The sequence below is a fragment of the Pomacea canaliculata genome, linkage group LG3 (assembly GCF_003073045.1).
Source record: "Pomacea canaliculata isolate SZHN2017 linkage group LG3, ASM307304v1, whole genome shotgun sequence".
In the NCBI taxonomy this organism is placed as follows: Eukaryota; Metazoa; Mollusca; class Gastropoda; order Architaenioglossa; family Ampullariidae; genus Pomacea; species Pomacea canaliculata.
This window is the reverse complement of record NC_037592.1, coordinates 5,329,528-5,353,921: the sequence shown is the minus strand read 5'-3', so window position 1 is coordinate 5,353,921 and position 24,394 is coordinate 5,329,528. Positions and strand designations below refer to the sequence as shown.

Here is a 24,394-nt window from a genome sequence, read left to right as displayed (position 1 = left end):
CATTGAGAAGGGGTTTGAAATTTCACGGCACGATCGTCCAAAACCATAATGCCGGCATTTCGACGACCGCATGTACGAGACTGAACGTGAACTATGTCGTCGAAACGGTAGCAAGGTTATGTCACTCGACAGCAAAACATGCCACCACGGGGCTGTGTCCTGCGACTGCATTGTTTTACAACCCGAAATTTTAAGTAGAAATGATTCAGAGTGTCAGTATCTATTGTTTAAACCCAGACTTACTTCTGTGAACTGGTCAGTGTTAAATGTGTTATTTATTTAATGAACAGGAACACTACCTTTTTTACACTGTGCATTCTTCGTTTTTCGTGTTTTTTGTTTTGTTTTGTTTTTTTTTTTGCAGCAAAATACGTACATGAACTGTTCTCATGAGACAATAAAGCTATCTTGTGCTGTTACTTGCATTTTCCTTTAAACATTTACGTTGCCAAATATTACTACCCAGGTATACAAAACATTTACGACGAGGATCGCATGTCGAAGATATTTTAGAGTCTCATATTTGAATATATCATCTCCAAGAAGACTACAAAGTGGGACTTGTTCAGGGCTCGCACTCATGAAGTACTTTTTTTCCAGCGGTGTAGACAAGGCTGGGCTACTCGCAGCTCAAATGACTTGGGTATGCCTACCCATATATAAAATTATTTCATCGAGCAGGCAACGAAATGTTGACTTTTTCCTAGACAGGGTAAATAAGAAAGAGATTCTACTTGCTTCTTCTGCTGAAGTGAACACTTCGCATATTCCAAGTTTTTCGAGATAGTAAGCATGCAAGTGTGATGACAGAGAATTGACTGATAATTTAAGTCTCGACAATTCACAATCTGAAACTAACAGACCCAGCAAAACCCATACGCCTTTGAGGGTGGGTGAGAGGAGTTGAGGCGGGTGTCATTTATCAAGTTTCTTACTTCGATCACTCTTTCCCTCTCTCACATCCCCCCTCTAGCAATCTGAACTAAGTTGGTGGGGGAGAGGAGTTAAGGTGAGTGTCATTTATCGAGTTTCTTATTTCGATCACTCTTTCTCTCTCATTCCCCTCTAGCAATATGAGCTAGTTATTGTAGCACACAAGGGAATCAAGGGAGCAAACTGTACTAGCAAGACATCTTCATGTCCTGTCACCTCCCTTACAATTAATTCGTTGGGTTTTGACAAATAAATAAGATGAATGACACTGCCTTACTTGAAACCCATTTTCGGGGAATTTAACGATATGGATTATTTACCTACCAATGATATCCCCGTAATTTCTTTATTATTATTTCATTTTATTTTAATGGAGACGATATGATAGATAGGTATGTCTTAGTCTCGCGCGGCTATAGGACAGTGTAATGATTTAGTCTTGGTTTTTAACTTTCATGTTCTTTTCTTGTCCCTTATTTTTTTCCATGCATGTCTACCGTTTCATTTTAACACTTTTATTGTTTTAAGTTTTCTCTCGATCTTAATTAATCGATTCTACAATATCCATAAAATGTATAAAAAAAAATAATAATAACAATAATAATAATTAGAAAAGCTCCAAAAAAGAGCATTAAAAATATATGTTTGGCAGCAAAAATCATTTAAGGTTTTCAGTATACACTTTGTGCTACCAAATATTCTTGAATTCTGTGTCTACGAAATGCATAAAATATTGAAGAATGAACCACCTATTCGTACATATCCGTAATTGAAGGTTGACCTGGACCTTTTTAAATCCACAAAATTACTTACTTTCTCCCCTAAAAATAAAGAAAGATCGAAACTTTGCTTTGATCACTGTCAATTTATAGACTGACAACAAAACTGACGTCTAAAGCTATTATAAGAACAATGTAAACAAAAGTAAATAAAAGTACAATTAACATCGCAGTATACGGTAGTGCGTCACATTTCGTCCATCATTCATTAAACCTTTAATTTCCAGTCTCTGTTTTTATTTCGAAAAAAAAAATTAATTTTACAGATTATCAGTTCGGATGTAGAAACCACTGCTATTATTAAAAAGAAAAACAAATGGCTATAAATTATTAACATCAAGCCGAGAGAAGTCGACCTACTTGCACTGATATTTGCGTAGATGGCGCTATGCAGCCTACTTCCGGGGAGTTGTAACGCCGAGCATCTATCGTCTGCCAGTAAAGTACCTTCGGTTGTTTAAAGCAGGATGCAGTACGTCGCCCACAGTTTGAGAAAGTCAGTTTATTTCATCTTTTTGTGCCTTACATAGAGTGACAAAAAGGAACCAGCAATCTTTAGCAATTTAAAATCGTTATTGAATCGGTTGAGATGATGATGCTCGGTAGTTGCGGTTGCATGGCATCGCTTTCTTAGTTACGTCAGTTTCAAGAAATCTTGGGAAAACAATCAGTAAACAAAGGATCACAGTGTAAAGAAGCTATTAAGTTGTGATGATTGCTTACTGTACGACTTTTAAAGTTTTTTAGAAATGTTCCATTATCATTATAGAATTAATACGTTTATTTTTAAATTGTTACTTTCTGCATGACTGCTTAGGCCTCATTGCCTTTTAATGTTCCCTCGTTATAACTGTGATTAATGCATTTTAGGTCTGAGCCTTACTTTATTTTTCGTCAGAACTATAAAAAAATCTGTTAATTTTTGAATGATTCCTAGAGAGCTCTTAAAGCTATTTAAATTCGGTGCATATTTAATGTTAGTTGGAAGTGCATGAGTTCTAATTAGTTGCAACGTTTTATGGAGAAATGAATTTATGTTTATTAGTCTTACAAGTTTTAATGAAGAGTTTTCTTTCTGAATTTCTGGTGATGTTAGCTTGTGGGGAGGAGAAGAATACCTTAATATCAATGTCAACATAACCATGAACTATTTTAAACATTGAATCAAATGCCTGTTTAAAATTAAAATATAAAAGTCTACATCCTCACCCTCATGAGGTTATATCCTCCATGTTTTCTAATAACTGTGTCATATCCATGGTAACATTTTTGTATACATTCTCTACTTTACAAAATGTTTAACTAGAGCACCTCTAACTTTGCACACAGTACAAGTTAAACTAAGTGGTCTGTAATTGCAAGGATCATATTTCAAACCTTTCTAATGACTTATTTAATAATGAACACAATACACGGCTAACAACACTTACTTCTTTCAGGATCCTCTGTACATGGTATTAGGTCAGGGCCTTGAGATTTGTATGGATTTAGATTCTTCAGTTTTTCTTGAACAGCTATAGGAGTTACTCTTATATCCCCAAAGAATGATCCTCTTGAATACAAGCCTTTGAGCATAGTGGGTATAGTATTCCTATCTTCCTGTGTAAACACGCGGGCAAAAAATAATTAATTTAGTGTCTCTGCCTTTTTCTCATCTTTTACTGTTAATAAACCATCCTTTCTCAGTGAACTAGCTATTCCAGTGCTCACCTTCATCCTTTCTTGAATATATTTCCAGAATCTTTGAGGGAGACGTTTTGAAAAGGAAAAGTTTTGTCTAATGGTTTGAGACATTATTATCACTAGTTGAAAGGCTTTTAGTTAAAAATTCATTTTTATTTGCCCCCAAAATTAATTACAATGGAAGTACAGTATATTACTTACAATTAAGGTAATCATTTTAATGTTCTATTTATTATTTTATATATACTATATAATTATTTCATAATCAGTCTATAATTCACAGTACACTAATTTGGTAGCAAGGAATGACTATTAACTTAAAGTAATTAATTTAAGAAGTAATTAACTTGTCTCCATAATTTATTTATTGTAGAATAATCAGTGGTGTTGAAAGAAACTATCACTTTGGCGCTTACATCTGTACACCATACTTTGCATAGATAGCTGCAACAATGAATTCTTGAATATGTTAAGATCACTCTTAGCTACTAGGCTTGATTCCTATTCTAGCAATATTTATGGCAGTAACTGTGAGTGCTTGTGAAAATTATCAGCAGAATTGCTAACATTGTGGGTGTTGGTAAAGTTCACTCATCATTAGACTGAGATTTTTTTTAGATTATTTTTATTGCTGTACTCTTTTTGGAATGTTAATATTCACTATTTGTGTATACAGATAATAACACTGATATGGGTTGCCCTATTCTAGATCTTATTTTTCAGTATATTCTCAGCAATTTTGCTCCTTGTTTCAGGTGACCAAAATGCCCTGACTGAAGTAGCATGTCGAGAGGAGAGGGTGCTTCTTCTGTTATAAACTCCCTTTTTCACAGAGGCTCAACCATGGATCAAGGTAAATAAATGTTTTAGTTGGTGGGGTAGTGGTAATATTTTTTAATGAGGAGTACTTTTCAAGTTTGGGTTGCAAATGTATATTGGCTACTCATGATGAAAGACTTTGAACTTTTCCATTTTCTTTTCAGCTTTGCAATATTTATATTTTCTAACCCTTCTATGAGTAGTCATTATTAATAACACTTAAGATAATGATAATTCTGAAACTTAATTTTTTTCATATTTTCTATTATTTGCTCATGACTTACATGCTGTGCTGGATGCTAGCTAAAGTTTTCGTAATTAATCCAATTTTACTACTTAGGACTTATACAAAAAGGGAAAATTCTTGGTTGAACTTTGCAGGAATATGTCTGTTTCAATAAATCTCTATTTTTATTATAATATAGAAAGCACAATACTACATGCCCCTGTGATGTGACTACTTGTGTTGAGAAAGTGAATGCCATCAGCATAGATATGGTCTGGAGCCTTAACATTGTACTGAATCTTGGATAAGTCAGTGATGTTCTGCATTTCACTGTCATAATCTTAATTTAGAGGAAAGGTGTTATGGAGTTTATTGCAGTCATTAAATTTACTGTCAGATTATCTATAAGTTAAAAGCTTTATCATAGTGAACATTATTAATCTGAAAGTTCAAGTAATATTTGTAAAACTACGTTGTGATTTTTTGCACATGAAAACTGTTTGTTTATCTCTCATCGATTGCTGAACATTTCTGACCACTATTATGTTAACCTCGAAGTGACTAAAGGTCTCATGATGACATTAGGCCCAGTATGCCACTCAGGGCCTCATTGACACACCCTATATACTTAATATACCTTCAGAAAAATGTTTCAGCTCTATGGTATTATCTGGTGTTAAAAGAAAACATTGTAGAAGAGGGTAATGCCACATGTTGGTTAAATTCACAAGATGGTTAGACTTACAGCAGTACACTAAAATACATCTTTTATTGTTTGCAACTTCGCACTATTAGCATGGGAATAATATTTATTTTTTTTAATTGTTCGTGGTGTTAATCTTTACAATCACATATTTATCTTCTTTCTACAAATCTTTAGCACAGCTACGTTTTACCAGGCTTGTTTGTGTTTCCTGTGGGGAATTATTGACCTGTATCAAGCTTTTTCTATTTTATGACTTTTTAAGTGTGTAGTGACTGAGTTTTTAAGATCTTGAGACATCCAGTCCCCACAGATTTGGTAGAACAGCCAAAAATATGAAACTTTTGAAATATTTCTTTGAATTGTGATTACATTTGAAGCTTTTTCATAAATACTTTGAGTAGGTAGCTAAACCTTCTGCTCATGTTTCAATACCCTGCTTTGTCATGCCCACCACTCTGCATCATGTATGATGTTGCTTAGGCTTGCCACTTCATTAATTCTATTCTTATTCTTTCAGTCAAAGAAAATAGTGTCTTTGCTGTCTATATCAGTGTTACAAAAATGTGAACTAGGTGGAAAATATTAGGTTATCTGCAATGCTGCTTAACTGGAGATTATTGTTCAGTATTCTATTTCTCATATTTGAATATGTGAATCATTTGTTTTTTTCATACCTTAATCATAAGATGGAACCTTATTTGTCTTAAATATTAAGAGAGTTTTTTTTTTATGAAAATGTGTTTTGTTTGGTTTCGGTTTTTTTTTTCCTGAAGTTCCTTAGCTTACACCAGCATAGGACCAGAATACAGGATAGGGGGTGGGCAGCTGGTGTTCAAAGAATATCTGCAGCCATAGTTAAAGCTGTAAATGGAGAATTATCATTCAGTTGTCTTTTATCTTATTTGCTTTATTGACTGATTTATTTATATCATTTATTATAATAGGGCCATTTAGCACGATGGACTTTGCTTTTACTGTTGATGGGTTGATGCAACACTTCTGTGCTTATCATTTGTTTAAATTTTTTTTTTTTGTCAATTTTTCTGTGCATTGGAAAGTCCACTAGGGTAAAAAAGTTCTTAATGTCAAGTTATCTGTACAGATTAGTTAAACAGAAATATTACCTGCATGATAAAAATATTATAAAAGCTTTATAGGCTGAGCACTGCATCTGCTTAATTATATTAAGTCATTGCTTACATCTTCAGAATTGTTGTGCCTACTTTAGAATTAGTATCTTGTCCTTTGAGAGTAGACTGGAAAATGGTTAGAGTTATACAAATGAGCCAAAGTTTGTTAATTTAGTTTTTCTGAGTGAGCCAAAGTTTGTTAATTTAGTTTTTCTGAGTTTATCTTTTAGACTTTTAGACTGAGGAGTTTATCTTTACGATTTAACAAGTCTGTTAATAAAAATCTAACGACTGGTGCCCAAAAATATGCCTTGATGCTAGTTTTGGCTGAACTCATGAAAATCTAAATATGCTATTAAAAACAGTCCACACTGGGAAACAGTGCTCAAGTATTGGCTATAGTGAACTGATAGGAAACAGCTCAGTCTGGTCTTCAGAAAAATGGTGGCAGTGAAAGGTGACAAGGGGCCAGGAGCATGGCACTTTGCTTGGTATTAGCTGGGTTGATGGAGTTAACATTTTAGGTGACTGCTTTACTTAGACCTCTTGGGATGGCCTAGTCACCTTCTGTGTATCTGGTCTCTAACTGCTGTAAGTAAACAGAGAATAGGTGCACATGAGATGAAAGAAAAAGAGAAACAGTCGCCCTGTTTGTATTAATTACAGATTTTAGCAACAGGTGTTTTAAGAGTTGTTAAATGCCCCCCCATTCTTGGAAGTGCACACACACATATATATGGGGGTGTCAAAAGAGAGAGGAAGAAAAGAGTTTGTTGATTTTAGCCCTGACTTATATGTCCATAATCATAAGAAGTTTCAGCAATGTATATGAGCATGTACTCAAGTAAGTAGTCAAAGATCATATATATTCCAAATGTATGTACATTGGATTACTTTTTGGAACATAAATGCAACATGTGCAGATGTTACATTTATGACAAGTGATTGAAACACCTGTTTGTTAGGGGGGAGGGGGAACTGTTAAGGAAACTAAAGTGTTTAGTTTTAACAGTATGAAACAACAGCCTAATGAGATCATAACTATTTCTAATGCATGGACATTGAATTACTTTGTAATGTGTCATTGAAACATAAATGTGACATGTGCAGATGTTAAATTTAGGGCAAGTGATAAAGACACCTCAGTTTGGCGGGGAAGCTGTTAAGGAAGCAAAAGTGTTTAGTTTCAACAGTCTGAAACAACATCATAACAAAAGAAGCTTTAGTAGATGAATTGTTTGATGGGAAAAGCTAGATATAATCATTATAGAGGTCTTTGCTGATGGAGATGAGTATTTTCGGCAGCAGTGTGTGAGTACATTTGCAACACCTTTCAACCTTAAACTTTAGTTATGATTTATTTTATCTTGGCACAGAGGGCTGAATGTCAAAAAGGTCTAAGGTCTGAGGTTTGAAAAGGCTTGAGAGGTTTCAAATAATCGTTACAGATTTTTTGATATGCATGGCAGTTTCCTTGACAGTACAACACAGCAGTTTTAAAAGTAACCACACCCAGGACCACTTTTTATTAAACTTAGTCATGCACTGAAACACTTTCTGAAAAAACAAGAGTGTTAAATGTGCCCATGAAATGTGTGTCGTTCTAAGAATATAGCAGTGGTAGGAGTAACCCAGCCAAAAAGAAGGCACACCAGACTTGCGAGCAGGATAACCATTGACATGTGGAAAGTCAGGGGTCAATATACTCTCTCAAAACCAATGCTTTGCTGATAGTTCCGTGGCTCAATCTTGAAGTAAATTTTATTGACCAGAGCTGTGTGTATATTAGTCACGATTCTTAATCAAAGACCTGGGAGTATTTTCGCCCAGACCGGTGTTTGTTTAGAACTTGACATCGTGACAATCAACAGAATCCTAACACAGTAGTCGGCTTACAGAACAATGATCAGTGACTTGAGTACCAGTGAGTTTGTCTGCTTGCGGTAACTCTGAGGTATGTTAATATGATGGACCAGGTCCGTTTAGTACCGTTACTTTTACCTTTAGGAACTAAAAAATAACAACAACAACAAAACCAAGATGAGCAGCGTGTAAGCAGACTCGTTTCTGAGCGCTGGCTGGACTCTTATTGTGATACTTCCTGAATACTAAGTATAGCGGGACGAGTCATCGCGTGCAGGCCGAACTAGTTTTCTATGTTCGCTCACAATTTCGATTTTTAAGACTGTCGTTTGTGTGTTTATGGAGAGAGCAGGGGTTATTCTGAGGGAGGGATTGGTCAGGACATCGTAGGACATGTTGGCAACAAAGTGCTCAGAGGTAAGGTTGCGATCAGTAACGCTCCCCAGACCCCATCTAAGCCTTGTACTATGTGTCTGGCCGAAGTGGAACACACAGTGAGATGAAAAGGATTAATGATCCTGTTGTGATCAAGGTTTTAGCGCCGCGCGTCAGGAAATTCTAGGTGAGGAGACAAAAGTAGACCTGACCACGGTGTCAGTTGTCATTCTGTACACTGTCTGTAACATACATTATGAAGCATTTGACCCTAGTGCAGTGAACCAGATGACTGGAGCTCGTTGTCATCTTCACATTTTTCGTTCGGCTCTGAAGTGTGACTATGGTAAGTACATACAGTGAGGGGAGATAAGGGAAAGCATATGTCTGCGCACTGCCAACAATGTAAAGAAACATACCATGCACCTGCGATCATGTCAAAGAGGTGAGATATCTGGATGTGTGGAGATGGGATGGTGTTTGAGGGGTGTTAGTACCACCACGTTCATCAGCTGGGATTGCCTTGACTGCCCGATGGAAAGATATCAAGGATAGTCCGCACGCCACCGTGGTGATCTCGGACATGACTGTAGAGAAAACATTGGGGTGCTGTACTCTGGTGAATGGCTAGTGCGTGCGGACGTCCGACTTTGGAATAGAATCATCATCGATTTTCCTCCCGGTAGGCTGAAGGTGTGTGACTGAATGTTAAATCCACCATCTCGAGAGCAATAGGCGGGTACTGCTGCGCTTCAGGTGAGAGACAGCGGTTGTGAAGCTCGCGTTTGTCTTTGGGGTTGTTGTTGTTGTTGTTGTTGTTGTTGTTGTTGTTGTTGTTGTTGTTGTTGTTGTTTGATCTTTCTTTCTCCGATGTTTATTACAGAACTAGTCGCCCCGCAACACTTCATTACGCGTGTGTATGTATGCTGGAGTGAGTGAGCAAGTGAAATGTTTTTTGCATGGCCACACACATAATCTGATTGTTGAAGCAGTGCTGCAAGCTTCTGGGGACCAGGTTGCACAGCACTTTGTTGAGTACGAAATGTAGGTAATGCGAAGCTTACAATTTCAATATTCAGTTTAGCTGACAACTACTCGCTAACTATCCAGGTAGCGCCCGGCGTCATTTTGTGTACCTGATGATGAGGATCGGTGGATACTGGAGTTCAGTCGAACAATGAGTAGGTCAGCGTAGCATGCTTGCCAGTTTTTGCACCTGATGTCGTATGACAACATCTTGAGTCTCGCTGCTACAATATGTTTGCTGTAATCGTTACTCTTTCTACGCCGTTGTAGGCACAGAGATACGCGTGTGTGGCTGAGAGTTGGTTTAGAATATGCAATGGCAACTTCTGATTTGTTTATATCGGCCTTTATAACTTTTTGTAACATCTTTCATTTTTACTTTTTTTTTTCCTTTGCTATGGGCAGTCTCATAGTTATGTCCCTATAGCCTAGACGCTTGGAAGTGCTAGAGGGCGGAGGAACAAACTTGGGCGAAAGAACAATATTTTAAACTGGATGTTTACACCAGTCGGCTATTATCGCTGCCGTTTAAGGCAAAAATTAGTTCCACCTCGTTTTGAAGTCTAGTGAGAGAAAAGGCGGATCATTATTCCGTGTTCTGCAGCAACATCTGGGGGGAAGTGGGTGGAAGATGTAATCTTTGCACTAGCTTATAGCGAGAAGAGAAGCGGAAGAAGATAAAGGAAAATCTGAACTGGTACAGTGCGATTATTAGACTAGGATGTCTCAGCAGCTTAGTGGCCTGTTATCTGGACACGATTACTGCTTCCTGTTTTGAATATGTTATTTTGTTAACTGACCTCAGGCTCAAAGAGTTCTCATTTAATGCGGTGTGAAGACCACAAGACCATTGCTGCGACCTGGTCCGTATATTTACTTTTGCATTTTTGACATGTTTACTGTAGTCCCAACAAGATTGAGTGACGATAAGATTGAATATACCTTAGTGGTTCACTTATTAAGTTTGCCCTCAAAACGAACGCACACACTTTTCTCGGCCCAAAAGCAGGTATTACAGACAAGTGTTCCTTACTGTGTGATGCACATAATTGGTTGAAAGCTTTTTAAAAAAACAAAACAGCATTGAGCCCTTTCTTTCTGCTGCATCCATTCTATGATACCGTTCTAAAGAGAAAATGAAGCAGCCAGTGCGTTGTTTTTTTTTTTTTATTTTTTATGAAGATTAGTTTTCTTCTATTCGAGCATTTATCGCCACTTGATGTGTGTTGATTTGTGTTGAAGATTCTTTTATTTCAGACCTTTTTAAAACTTGGAAAAAATGGCTAAAGTCCCTCTGTTTTAGAATCGGTCTGCAACATTCAAGGAAAGATTCTTATTTTACTCTCATATCAAAAGTAATGTGATGTCATAAGAAATGCAGCTCCCTAAAAACTGTTCTTCTAAGATCCCAGCACCATAACAGGTCCCGACAGTAGTCATTACTCACGAGCATCTAATGGAAGCTATCGATTACGCGCTCAAAATGCTCTTTAAACGGGACCAAAACAAGCTCCGGCGGAGGTGCCAGCATGCCCCAGTGCGCCTGGTGTTTTCCGCTTAGACGGAGGGTGAGGTAGCGCTCACCCTTCCACAGTCTCCTTGCGTGGTGTTTACATCAAAGCTGCTGTCTGCAGTATCTGGTGAAGGACGCGCCTGCAGTCCTCCCGCGGACACGGGCAGCCCGAGTACCAGTGGTGGGCGCTTACCTATCAGGAGGATAACATGCTTTTAGAAGAGGATACCCTCTTTGGTTGGAGGAAGTCAAGAGTAGGAGTGGGCGGAATCTTCAAGAAAACTGCAAAGATAGTTGGGAGGAGAGCGGGTAAAAATAAGTCTACTTCCAGTGTACCTCGCTGATTGTCTTGACATACGCAAACCAGTGAATCGCTTTAGCAAAACATGTTTTGACGGGTCGAGGGTTTATCTTTAAAACAAGTGAGAATGAATGGAAAAAAAAAAACCCCAGCAGAATGGTAGAAACTTAAAAGGACCAATTTAAAACTTGTAAAATTCTTACACGTTGTTTCTCCCACCCACAAAACTATTGCTGAATAGGCCCAAGCCATTTTCTAGGGCGAAGTGAACAATAACAACCATCATCATTTATATCTTCATCATTATCATTTTCATAGACTGGAGTGTCGAATGCGAAAAATAAAATTAACAGATTAAAGTATCAACAGTAGCTGAGAGACTTGTTCTATAGTATAAAACTGAAGCTGAAAAACTATCTTAGAGCAAATTGATATGTAACAAGTAAGGTTCTGGGTTACAGCAGTATACCTATTCAGTATCAAATAAGAGAGAGCTCGAACTCTTATTGATCAGTCTCAGTTGGATTATATTCGCTTTGAGCCCCTTTCAAAAGGGCAAGTGAAAATATAAAATTAAGATTAAAATTAATTTTTATTACTAGTGCATTGTACAAGATTTACAGCAAGAAAGCAATTGCATCAATAATAATAGTAATCATCATGAATTAGGTTACAACCTTAACGCAATTTGTTTTGGCTGTCAGGAAATAAAGTGTATACAGTCGAGAACTATCGTTCGTATAACAATATTAACATGACTCATATAGTTAAATAAGATGTAAAATCGGAAGAATATACGGTATCCCTGTTAAAAACAAATAGCCAGATTCTCATGCACGCGTGCATATAAAAATTACACCCGTACATGTACACACAACCCCTCTAGTGTGCAACATATCATTATTTCTCTTATTAATACTTTATTGCGAAAAAATGCAAACTGCCATGTCAAATTGGAGTTAGTCTACATAAAATAATCAACCTATAACAGAATGGGTATCAATGAATCTTTTTGTTCGCTTAAATCTTAATAAATGGAACAGATAAATACAAAACGTAGTTCGGATTCGTCACTATTCGTCAAAGTACAGTAACGGAGTTGATGGAAATCATTTATCCCCAACCTAAACTAATGAGAGAGAGGAAGCAGCCTTGAACGTATTGACCAGTTGTTGGTCAATGTGTGTAAAATGTGAGTTGCACAAACATTTTTACTATCCCCGAATGATCAAAACTGTGACTTATGAGCTGGCATCTCGAAAGTAAGTTTTTATGCAAGGTGAAAGAACAAAAAGCAAGTTAACTGATTCGCGAATTCGTGACTGGCTCCAGCTTTGCCGCTGTGAAACACCTGCCGAGTTGTGCAAAGAAATGCCGTCTGCATGACATGAGCATCGATTAGGAGGAAAAAGACACCGTCTGCACTGCCTTCAAACTTTTACTTAGGAAGTCGCTACCTGTACGAGTATGGTTCTCTCTACGGGGCTGGATATCACTTGGGTACTTGATAGACAAAGGGGAGGGGTGAAATGACAAGTATGGAACTGGTGGGTTTTCGACAGAATTCTTAAAATGTTCTCTTTGCCTCTGTTGACAGTTCAGTCGGCTATTGCCAGGTAAGAGCAAGTCTCGGTCTTCTCACTGGCGCACGGTGAAGTCACGTTTGCCGTTTTCTCTTTTGGCGCGACGTACAATTCATTTTAGCTTTAAAGCTGGTGGAAAGTTTTGGGGTGATATTAATTTTGTTAGATAAGGTGTGCTGGTCTTAATACATTATTCTTGGTTCTCTTGTTTTTTGCCACACATATCCACTACTTATGCTTTGGTCACAATGATACGAGCCGCTCGGTAGAGATTATTTTAGCACGTTTAGCCCACTTTTCTCAGTCGTATAGTCCTAATGCATCTCCTTATAAATGGTAGATGGTACCTTATAGATGGTAAATGCCATCTTTTGTGATCTCAGACATTAGTTCACTTAGACTGAAGCTAACCGGTATCGTCTTCTTGCACCCTTATACATGCAGCATACTTTGATGTTGGCACTTTCAGGCATCTGTACAAAGTTGGAGCCTCGAGAAATAAAATCTTTTCACAAATCTTTTCATGATACTAATTCACAAATGATTCCGTACAAAATATTTTTGTAGAGATGGTCGGTATCACAGAATAAAATACTTTAGGAACAGTGGAAGAAAGCAAGCCATCGGCATGGGTTCTAGTACACAGGGGCGTCCATGGAAATGAAGGAGCGAACCGATTTGCCAAACTTAAAGCAAGAGAAATACACCTTTCTAAGAAACCTGATTCGGTTTTATATCCCTTTGAATGCCTTTATATAATTATGATATCGAAGACCAGATAGCAGACACTTCTTTGTTAAACATACCATCTCATGAGAAGATACCCCAGTGAGCTATTCCGTTTAGGAACTCGATGGGTGGGATGCATACATGTCTTCCGGGGTGGATTAATGACAACCAGAATGAAGCCAAATATACGAGAGAACTACGCTATGAGCACTGCAAGATGACCACTAAAAATATCGATTTCGTCATTGTACGAGATCGAAATAGTTCAGACAGCTCATCTCCAGCGCGAAACAAATTTAGGTCCTCGATCTTTTGTCGCAGACGACACTGTAGACAGCTGTAAGCAGTCTGATCTTTAAAGTTGCACGCAAGTTTATCTGGCTTAACGATCCAGCCGAGAAATCAGTGTTGCAGTGTTACGCTGACCACCCCCTCTCTGTCCCTTGATCCACCTCATCATCAGAAGACTGTTGAGGAATCGATGAGCTTCGTCTGTCCAATGTCCCATAGAGCCCCCCATGTCCACAGCACGAATTGCTGTATTTAGCGTCCTTAATCCCTGAATGGCAACACCGAGAAATAATTTGTAGCTGCCATGATGTCATTATGCTCCCACTCACTCCCAGCCATCGCACACCATTGGTCATTAATCCAGACAAGCATGAAGCTGGACACGAAGCAGAGCTTCGGTGGTAAGTGGCTAGCTAGCGATATCACGATACCATCATATGTTAACATAGTAACAAAACTTAATGCAAACAAGCGTGTCATCACAAAACGGATGGTGCAATCTACTTTTGAGCATAAGATATTGCTTGAACTTTACTGATGTTTTTTGCTGTTATTGTTTGACTACGTTCATTCTGCGGGGATTTTATTCCTTATAATTTTGTGAGCCGTCACTTGCAGTTGAGGTTGTTGATCTTGCTCCGATCGTGGTTTATCGCTCTGTTCATATATAAAGAGATGAGAGCGTGCCCTTCGCTCGCGATGAGTTCGAAACTGCCCTTATTTTCATCACCATGGTCATTTTCGATCAGCTACTAACTCGTTAGGCTTTCGTCTCAGCAGTTTTGCTAGTGAACATTGAACAGTGTGTGGTAAATGGATGCACACGTGTGGAGTATGTGTGGGTGCGCTTTCCGACCACTAGTTCCTCTTTACAGGGGACGGCACAGTTAGCATGTTCAGAGTTTATCATCGTGTAAATCAATGAAGAGGGCTCCAATTTACCTAAAGAGAATTTGCCCGGGGTGAGGGGTGGCTGGTGGTGGTGGTCTGAAAACGTAAGTTTAGGTCGAAGGTCTTATTACATTAATGTATGCGTAATCAATCGGGCATGAGCACTGATATCTCGTCATTACTGGTTATTAAATATAGAGATACAATCAAATATAGGATAAACACCCCCAAGTCCCTCGTGTCAGCATCAGGCGCGGGCGAATGTGCCCATGACGTCATATCGATCGTCTGGCTGTCGTAAAATACAAGAAAATACAGTTCATTACGGAGTTCGAGTGCCGCTTCGCAGGTCAGATTAAGTGAAGGCAGCCGTTTCCTGAATGAATGCTACAGAGCTTTCAGTTACGGTGTATCGTTAGTGCTGGCGTTGTCATCAGGGGGCAGAAGGTGACGGCAAACGTCATTCCCAGCGGGGAGTTGATTAGAAAGTTGACCTTTAACCTTCGGACAAGACACTGCAGTCGAAGTCGTATACTTGCATTTTGTTTTTTGTTTTGTTTGTTGTTGTTGTTTTTTTTTGTAAGTGGAAGACCGAGCTGCACTCACCTATGCGATGGACGACCTTTGATTCTAGCGAATGTGTTGTTGATCAGGTCCCAGGTTTGCTGCTGTCATTGATTGATTACCAGCACAAACATGCCATAGTGAAGCGTTCACCTTCCACTGGCCTCAGCGCCAGCGAAGAGCTGCTGAGCAGAAATGTTCTTTAGACAGACAGGAAAACAAAGTCGGGTGTACCATTGGATTCTTCATGCGTTTTAACCTCGTTACTAGCTAGTAAACTGCAGGTGGACTGCGTGAAGTATGGACTGCAAGTCGGGTGTGTCTTTCGCACTCCTACTTTCACTCCGTGAACAATGACCAAGGCCTTGCTGCATGTAAAACGAGGACTGATTTACTATTTTTATAATTAGTGTCATTTGTAAAGCGCTATGATTATTACTTCCTCACATTGTGGCAGAGCCGCATCAGATGCCTACTTAAAGTTTACCCCGCCCTCGTAGAAAATCATTTCTGACTGTACAGCTTCATCCAACCATTCTCAGCCGCGTCACCATTCTCAGTCGCAGCACCACATATGCCGACATCGCTCCCTCCGCTTGTGGTGGTGTTGTCATTTCTATCAGGAACGGACTTATTTAGCAGCGGGGCGCTCTCTTCACAGCTTGCGTGTACCCGTCCCTTGTGAACACGCTGCTAGGATAGATGTTGGCGGACAGAGATGCATCCCTGTTATGCTGTCTTTTTTGGCCCGATACCTTGGGATAATCTGCCTGAGTGCAGCGGAAACATGCTTCTGATGTCTGAAAAAGAGGAAGCTTAGCTAATGCCTTTTCTTGTTGATGGGAAGTGACAAGAAACTAAAGAAGGGGGTTGGGATAAAATCAGTGTAAAAAGTTATCATTTTAATAAATGCATTTGCAAGCCGTTTTACCTATTGTAATAATTTCTCTATATAAGTGATATTTTCAAACCGTCATAGTCGGTTTTCATCATTTTCAGATATAACAGATTGCAGTTGACTAAGCAGAAGTTATTAATTAAACTACCTATATTTAGCAGCAAACCCCGCTTATTTAAGCGTATGTTACAAATTAAAAACTTTCTATGACGTGGAAGGGGCATACACAAAGTTGTTGACTGTTAAAAAGTAGTCGGAGAAGCCCCATGTTCACGTGCTGAATGTGAGAACTGGGATGGTAGCCACAGATTCGGTAGCACTAGAAACTGAAGTGCGTGCTTAACAGCAAGGTTTTTTGTGGGGAATTAGGATATTTTTTTTTCCTGATCGATAGGAGCGGGGTTGGTTTGTTTGTGCTTTGTTTTTTGGGGGGATATGATGCGATTAAAATGTGTTTAAACCGTTCCTGCAAAGAGTTATTTACCATGGGATGGTCGGGTACCACGGTAGCTTGTCGCCGCTAAAGGGAGGTGGTTGGTTCAGATTTCGTCTCAGAGGCTCTCTGTGGATGTGACACCTTTCCCCGGCTGTCAAGATTGAAGGGATTTGGGTACTCTTTCTCCCCTTTCATCCCTTCCCTCATTGCTCCTTCCCCTGCTTCTATAAGAGCGAAATCGCCGCTGCATAGAAGCACAGTCCTATCAAATCAACCAACTGAATTAAAATTACCTTTTGACACCTCTCATTGTCAAGACGGAAACGTTCCGTCGTTGTATTGGTAATATGCCTGCTCACAATATCTGTTCAATAAGATATCCTGCCCTCATTCCCTGGGGTACAGAAATGGTTTCCAAGACTTGCTTCCACAAGAATCAGGAGAGTTTGTGTGTGTGTAACCGGGAAAGGAGGGGGCAATGGAGCTGTGAGAATGCTGAATTGAACAGAGACGAATTAAATGACGCTTAGGTGGTGCTGGTCGTGGAAGAAGGAAGGGGGAATGAGAGCCACAAATAGCATGTTAATATCACTGGAACATTAGCAGAGTCGAGAAAACATGGAGATGCTCTTTAGGGACAAATACCACAGAGGAGGCTGGCAGCAGCAAATGAAGACGACAGCTGAGTTCACGAGGGACTGAAGGCGTGTTTACTGATCTCGTCACGCGTGCGCCTGTCAGCAGCTGACGTGACCTCTACCTTTTGCCGGACCATAGAGCAGGGCTGGCTGTGGGGCAAATGTTGTGTCTGGCTGCTGGCGATAACGTTGTTTGTGCTCGCGGTCATTCTTTTTTCACTGCCACTATGCGTGCTTTGTAATTTGCTGCAAACTCCATTATCCGGCTACTGCTTTCCTAAATCGTGCTCTTGTTCATTTCCTCGCTCTTGATCACAGGGGGGAGCGGGGGGCAAGGGAAACGGTGGGACAACAGGCGCCAGGGGGTGCTGGACTTGCTGAGAAGTGAAGGGAGGAAAATAACGCCTACGCTGTTTTGGGATTGAGGATTGAACCACCGTTACATAGTGACGGTTTGTCCTTTGCCCTTTCACCTAATGGCATCAGATCCAGTGATGGCTGGACTGTCATGTTTAGCCTCCAGTTACCTCTCGCCCTTTCTCTACGTATTTCTCTCTTTTGCGTTCTAATGACTTTTCATATATGTGTGAGATAGGTGGTGATGGTGTATGAGTAGGGATCTTGTGTTTGAATGGGTATACTACTACATACTGTTTCAACATGTGGTATGTGTATATTTATCTGTATCTATGAGTACATATGCATATTTAAGTTGGTTTATAATTAGATTGTGACTACAACGGTTCTGATATGATGTAGAATGAATTTGACCAGATGTTTACACCCTCCTTCAGCTATGCTCTTATTATCAATAAAGAATATTTCACTTTCTTTATCTCTCTCTCAGCCCTATGCTCCACTGGAGGTGATTAGGAACAAGAAGAAAAAAAATCTCTCTCTGTCCTTAGCTTTACCTTTGCGTGTATTTTTAGAAATGACACGACAGGATTTTTGTAAGACGACGATCATTTTTATAGGGATAGCGGGCTTTCTGAAGTTCTGTAGTGATTTATTACCAGCAGGAAATTGCTTTTAGTGTGTTCCACGAGTCACATTGATTTAGGCATTGTCTAAAATGCGATGCTCGGCAGGGTGTCCTGTTTAAGAAACAATTAGTTGACAATGCGCACATGATTTTTTTCATTGAATCTTTTATCAGAAAAGGAATCAAGACCATCACAGGCCTAACACGTTAGGACACTTCGTTTTGAAAGATGGATTTGAAAAGGATTAGCTCAAGGGGGATAGAGTATAAGATGTAGCCAGCACTTCGTCTCTGCAGTTTACTTTTTTTATGCTCATTCTCTGTGTAATTTTCTTACTGTCAATATGCGCGTTTGTTCGTTCGTCTGACCGTCATTGCGTCACTCCTTTCGTTAGCATAAAGAACTGCCAATATAGATTAAGGTGTTCAGTTACGTTTTTCTTCGTCACCATCTTTGGAATGAAGGAAAGGGGAAGAGACATTTCAGTGGAGGCCGTCTTACATCAGTGCCAGCTTTCGTCAGGCCATTCATGCCCTCCGCCCCACTCCACTCCTATCTGTGCAGTCGGGGAGATGTCTCGATAATGGCAGTATTTTGTTGCCGCTGTGGTATTTTATGACAAATCTGTCGGTCAGTTCTCTCCGAAGGGCCTTTTGTCACAACCTCCCCGCCACGCAGATACTTTGTGTTTTTCTCTCTCTCGTTGTTTTAGGAGTGTCGGTCGGTCTGCGATGAAAGTTAGCCGCCGACCTCCCCATCCCCGCGTGCACCGTTGCGTCGCAGCGTGGTCAGGCACGGCGGGTCTGTGCAACGCGCACGCGAGGTCTGTGAGACAGCGATCATTTTCGTGCAGGTGTCTCAGCGGCGGAGGGGGGCTCCTCCATACCGAGGTGGTTTATCTGCGCCAGGAAATCGAAGTGTCATCTCGTCGGTACCGAAGGCGCATTTTTATCGGAGGATGCTGCGTGCGCGTGCACAGTGTTGACTGCAGTGAGAGGAGGAGAGAGCAAACCGGCGAAGTTGTCTGAAAAACAGGCAGCTCTGGAAACAGTGGAATCTCTTGTTACTCTTCCCTCATCCTCAGTTCCATCATTCGTCCACTTCTTCAAATCCAGTATATTTAAAAAAAAAAAAAAAGCAGGTTGCGGATGGGAGGAGTCTTACGTGGAAGGAAACGTGCGTGGGTCGAAGGTTGCGACACTCCTGGCTTCCCCAGTCCAGAGAACCCAGGAGCATGAGCACAGTGGAGAAATATTAAGAGTGAACAGTAGCTGATCAGGGAGCTTGCGGAGTAAACATGCTGTGTAACGGCGTAGAGATAAGTACCTTCAGTGGCAGCGAGAAATTGTTGTGCGTCTTAACTGGACACAAACGTAAGCGAAGTCGCAGTGCCCGACCCTTGCTCGGCCGACCTGTAGCGAGCGACGACAGCGAGCGGGTGGTAGACCACCGTCGACTAAAACTGCTTCACGCATTCTCCTGGCAGGACATGCTGGACAAGAAGCCTGCTGGTCGTAAGTCTGTTTCTTAAGGGCTGATAAAAGGGAGCACCTGTGTGTTTGAGAGAGAGAGAGTGCGTGTCGAGACAGAAGCATCGCAGTTTGTTTTGAAACATGCGAAGCCCAGGACGGGTGGACATTACAGTACAATGAGCCTGTCAGAAGGACTAACCCAAAACTTCCTGCAACGCGTACACGTTCTGACATACCTACACGCGCGCACGGAGTGTGAGAGGTGCACGCCTGGAGCAAAGGGAGATTTTTCTTCCTGACTTTAGGCACTGCATACCAGCTTATCATTATACTGTCTTTTAATTATTCATCGTATATAAAACGGAAATTTTCGCAAAAATTTGTCCTAGCCTGGCATTCTTACTCGTTCTCTTTATCTCTGTTTCTCTCTATTTATATGTTAATGTGTTTGTGCAAAATGTGTTAAAGAGAGTATGATGGATGTAGAGTTAAGAGTAAACTTACATTTGGTCACGTGGTACGCATAAAAGAAGTCTGTTAGTGACTCGTGTTTTCGTAGAACATCAGAAATTTATATACACATTTACTAGACAGTCTGGTCCAACAGCATGTATGTATCGAGACAGACTTTTCCTTCATACAATCATGTCCGTTAATGTAATTTCACCTTAAGACTGAAAGCTCGCGAAACGAAGGAAAACGAGAGACCAAAAAAAAAAAAAAAAAAAATCCCTTACTGTAAACTGAAGCGGTCACGATGTTGGTTTTTGGTAGCTTCCTACATAAAATCTTCTCATTAAGATCGTTAAATGGAGAAAAAGCCTTTATGCACTGCGTTGCCAAACTTAGTCAAACGATCGACATCTTCTCGATTAAGAAGGGCTTTAAGCACATCGCAGTCGCAAACGTTTATTTCCTTTCTATAAATGCTATAGGGTTCACTCAAAAGTACTTTTTTATAATTTCGAACAAATATTTTTAATACTTTAATAATGTAATATTTTATAATATCAACATGTTTTGTTATTTTTAATTTGCAGGTTCCATGGATGACTCCTCCTCCATTAAAGGGGGATCGGCGTCAGGTTTTACAGTAAGTTTTTTCATTAGTTACATATTTTAGGCACCACAAAGTAGTTGAAATGAAAACGTGACGGTAGGTGTAAGTGGCGTTGTGAAGTACACATGCATCTGTATTGCCAAAATCCATACATTTAATGGAAGGGCTGAGACTTTATGTTAATTATAGGCGTATCTGTGAAAAAGTGGGATATATAGTTTTTCCACTTTCTTGCACTGTGATGTTTGTAGGTTTAAATCTCAAGCACAGGAATGCGTATTCGCTCAGATTTGGGGAAATAATACCTTGCACACAGCTGTACTCAGTCATCACAAACGAAATGCATCCTCAACTATACCTCTACAAGGTGATTTGAATGGACAACTGTGACGTGGAGGTTTCGGTATCCTACTATATGACCACTGTCACTTCAATGTCTAAAAGCGTCCGCCTCCGATTTTGGATTACAATTCCGATGGAGGAGGGGGGACTTTTCTATCCCCGCCCACTTAGCCAAGCTTGGCCAATTTTGGCCATTTCATGTCGCCAGCGTGTGCTAGCTGTGAGCTAACGGCCGTGTAGCTGTGGCGTCCTCGAACGGCCTGTCGCACAGCACTGCGTTCACACGTTACTATACCTGCGAACAGACGGGCGTCCAGCGTCGAGAGGCAGCGCGTACGAAGCCAGTAAATTAATACTGGCTGTCAGATACCCTTGTGGTTTTGAAAGAGATCAAGCTCACTGGTGTGTAAAGACACAGCAGGCTGTATTTCCACATATTACCGCTCACCCAAAAACGTCGTACAGATTGTTGGCTTACATGTAATATATTTGCTGAAGTGTTCTCACAGTACACTAATTTGCAAGAGATGTTGTTCAAGAGTTTGCCATTGAGACATACTGATCCATTTTACCTAAATACAGACATATAAATAAACTAGTTATCATCCCCTTACCCATAAAATTCCATCTGCTGTCATGTAAAACACAAAAATCAGTTAAAAGGCATTTGTTCCATTTGAAGGAAAATAATCTTTGAAACGGGATCATCAAACCACATTAAATTTTTTTTTAAAAAGTACAGTTCCTATCATTTTACATGACTGAGTTCAGATTTCAAAGAGATACTACACTAACAAGCTGTCCAGCATAAGTTAAATCCCTTTTATACACTGTTAGTTTCACTGAAGGCTGAACTGGACTACAACCATGTTGATGTTGCTGCACTGCAGTGAAAGTGTCCATTTAAAGTGTGAGAGCTTTAAGCTGTAAACTGATTAGGGGAAAATCATATGTGGATAAGCTTTTTAGCCTTTTCTCATGTAGTGATCTTTTTATAATATGCATATGCAATATATAATATGCATAGTTTGCTAGTGTATGAGAATGCATGTGAGTCCATTTCATTATCATACAGGAGTCTTATGTTTGTCTGTGCAGAATTCACCTGAGAGGACTATGTCACAATCATTTTCTCAAACAAAAAATTCTAAGAGGGAGTCATATAAGGTAAGTTATATAAGAATTTCTACTTTTATCTGCACTCTAGGCAGTTGAAATAAATCATTGTTAATAATTAGTAACAATTAGTTGTGTCTGCAATTGATTGGTCCTCAATGGTCCAAACTGATGCACTAGTCCTGCAGTTCTCAGCCTGTGGGGTGTGTCTCTCTGGGGGCACAACATGCTGACAAGGGGCGGTGTGAAGGTGGTCATTTTTTTAAAGTTTCTCTACTCTCATATGGGGGCATCGCAAGTAAAAGAAAATTTGTTAATCTTTTAGTTATTAGTTTTGTTTATTAAAATCTATTAATCTATTGTCCATAAGCTGACATAACCTAGTTTTGTGCTTTAAAATATATTTTTCACTGTCACTTTTGCATTTTCATGCCTGAAACGTGATGTGCAAAGTGACAGAGTTTATATATTTATATTTGTTTATATGTGTACAAGAGAGATATATATATCTTGATTTATCTGTTTATCAGAATAAAATGTTCTTTTATAACCAGTGAAATCATTGATGTAAATCACTGTCTAGTTAATCTAGGACCTCACTGTGAAAGCAATTCAGATAGCAAAGCTAGTAGTTTATGCTGTAGATCTGTAACTGCCTTTAAAATTATGACAATGGAGTTTGTATTGGAGTAGGCCCAGAAGAAGACTTACCGAAGTCAGAAGAAGGAAGCTGCCAAAGAACTTCTCAGCACCATTACTGATCCCTCAGTGGTGTTGCTAGGTGATTGGCTAAAGGTACGCGGCACCCTAAAGTCATGGACCAAGTTGTGGTGTGTTCTGAAGCCGGGGGTTCTTATACTCTATAAAAGTGACAAACAAAAGGTGAGTGGGTCTGCCTTCTAGCAGCATTTGTGTTCTTCTTTACAAGTCTTTCCCAGCATTTTCACCAAATTCAACACAAACAGCGAGGCACATTTAAAGACAAATTTTGTTATAACTTGCTATGCCACATTTTGGGCCAAGCAAAGTTTTAGTACAATTTGAATAGAAAAGTGGCTAACGAGGTTTTTTTTAAAGGCTAGAGTACTGTCCCTATCTTTGCCTATCTTTTTTATTTAAACAACTATTTTTCTTATTTGCTTTGTCTTTCACACGTTTCATCATATTTTTCTAACCTCATGACCCTTCCTCCCTTTCTTTGGCTGCAGGATGTTCTTTAGGATATTGCATTGAAGATAAGACAGATCAGATTAGATAGATCATGAGACTAATGTCTCTATATCCAGAATGGCAAAAGTTATGTATCACTCTCTCAATATTTCTGTCTCATTCTTACACTGTTTTTGATTTTATTCTTGCCATTTACTTTCTCATGTTGTCTCTTGTTTTCTATTGCTTTTTTTTAATTGCAAACATTTATGACTATACATTTTAGAGTGCAACCTAGATGTTGTGACTAAGACCAAAAATTCATCATGCTATAAAGTAGAGTGTCATAAAATTTTGCTAAATGAAAATTAGCAGCGGTCATGTTTTTCTGTTTAAGAAGTCACTATATTGCTTGGTACATGAGCAGAAAAGTCTTTAGGGAGGTTTTGTTGTTGCTCTTGACAGGGGAGGGAGGGTTAGACACAAAGCCCACTGTACCAGTTGATGTTCAAAAGATGAACATCTCACACACTCTCAGGGTTTTTATATACAATGTACAAAGAACATCTAGTATCTACTAGGGATGTATGTGCACTCTCTCTCTCTCCTGAACTTTCTGGTAGCAAGGCTTACATCAGCCACATGCTCACACACTGAAAAGGTCTAGATGGAATGGGTCAAAGCAGCAAGGAGGCAGTGGATACCTGCAGGTCATGTGCTGGAGGGTGTCAAATACCCATTATAGACACCAGGCATCACACCCCTATAATGACTTCAAAGTTTAATCACAACAAACAAAACCAAGCTAGTCAAGCATGATGTTCACAAATCTGTGTGAAAATTAAGCCATTTAATAATTGTTATAATTTGTACTTTTCTTGGAGT

The 24,394-nt window shown here is 39.5% G+C and overlaps 1 protein-coding gene across 6 annotated transcripts in view; it reads left to right on the top strand.

Annotated features, from left to right (window-relative positions):
- The first annotated feature begins 2,053 nt into the window (after window positions 1–2,053).
- Window positions 2,054–24,394, top strand: part of LOC112558837 (oxysterol-binding protein-related protein 8-like) — a 58,577-nt gene continuing 36,236 nt past the window's right edge. For 3 of the 6 annotated variants that reach the window (XM_025229537.1, XM_025229536.1, XM_025229531.1), the window contains exons 1-5: window positions 2,054–2,208; window positions 4,151–4,248; window positions 20,883–20,935; window positions 22,343–22,411; window positions 23,054–23,242. In XM_025229537.1, coding sequence (XP_025085322.1) covers window positions 4,179–4,248; window positions 20,883–20,935; window positions 22,343–22,411; window positions 23,054–23,242 — 381 coding nt within the window. In that variant the 5' untranslated portion in view covers window positions 2,054–2,208; window positions 4,151–4,178. The other 3 variants (XM_025229533.1, XM_025229534.1, XM_025229535.1) reach the window with 3 other exon arrangements.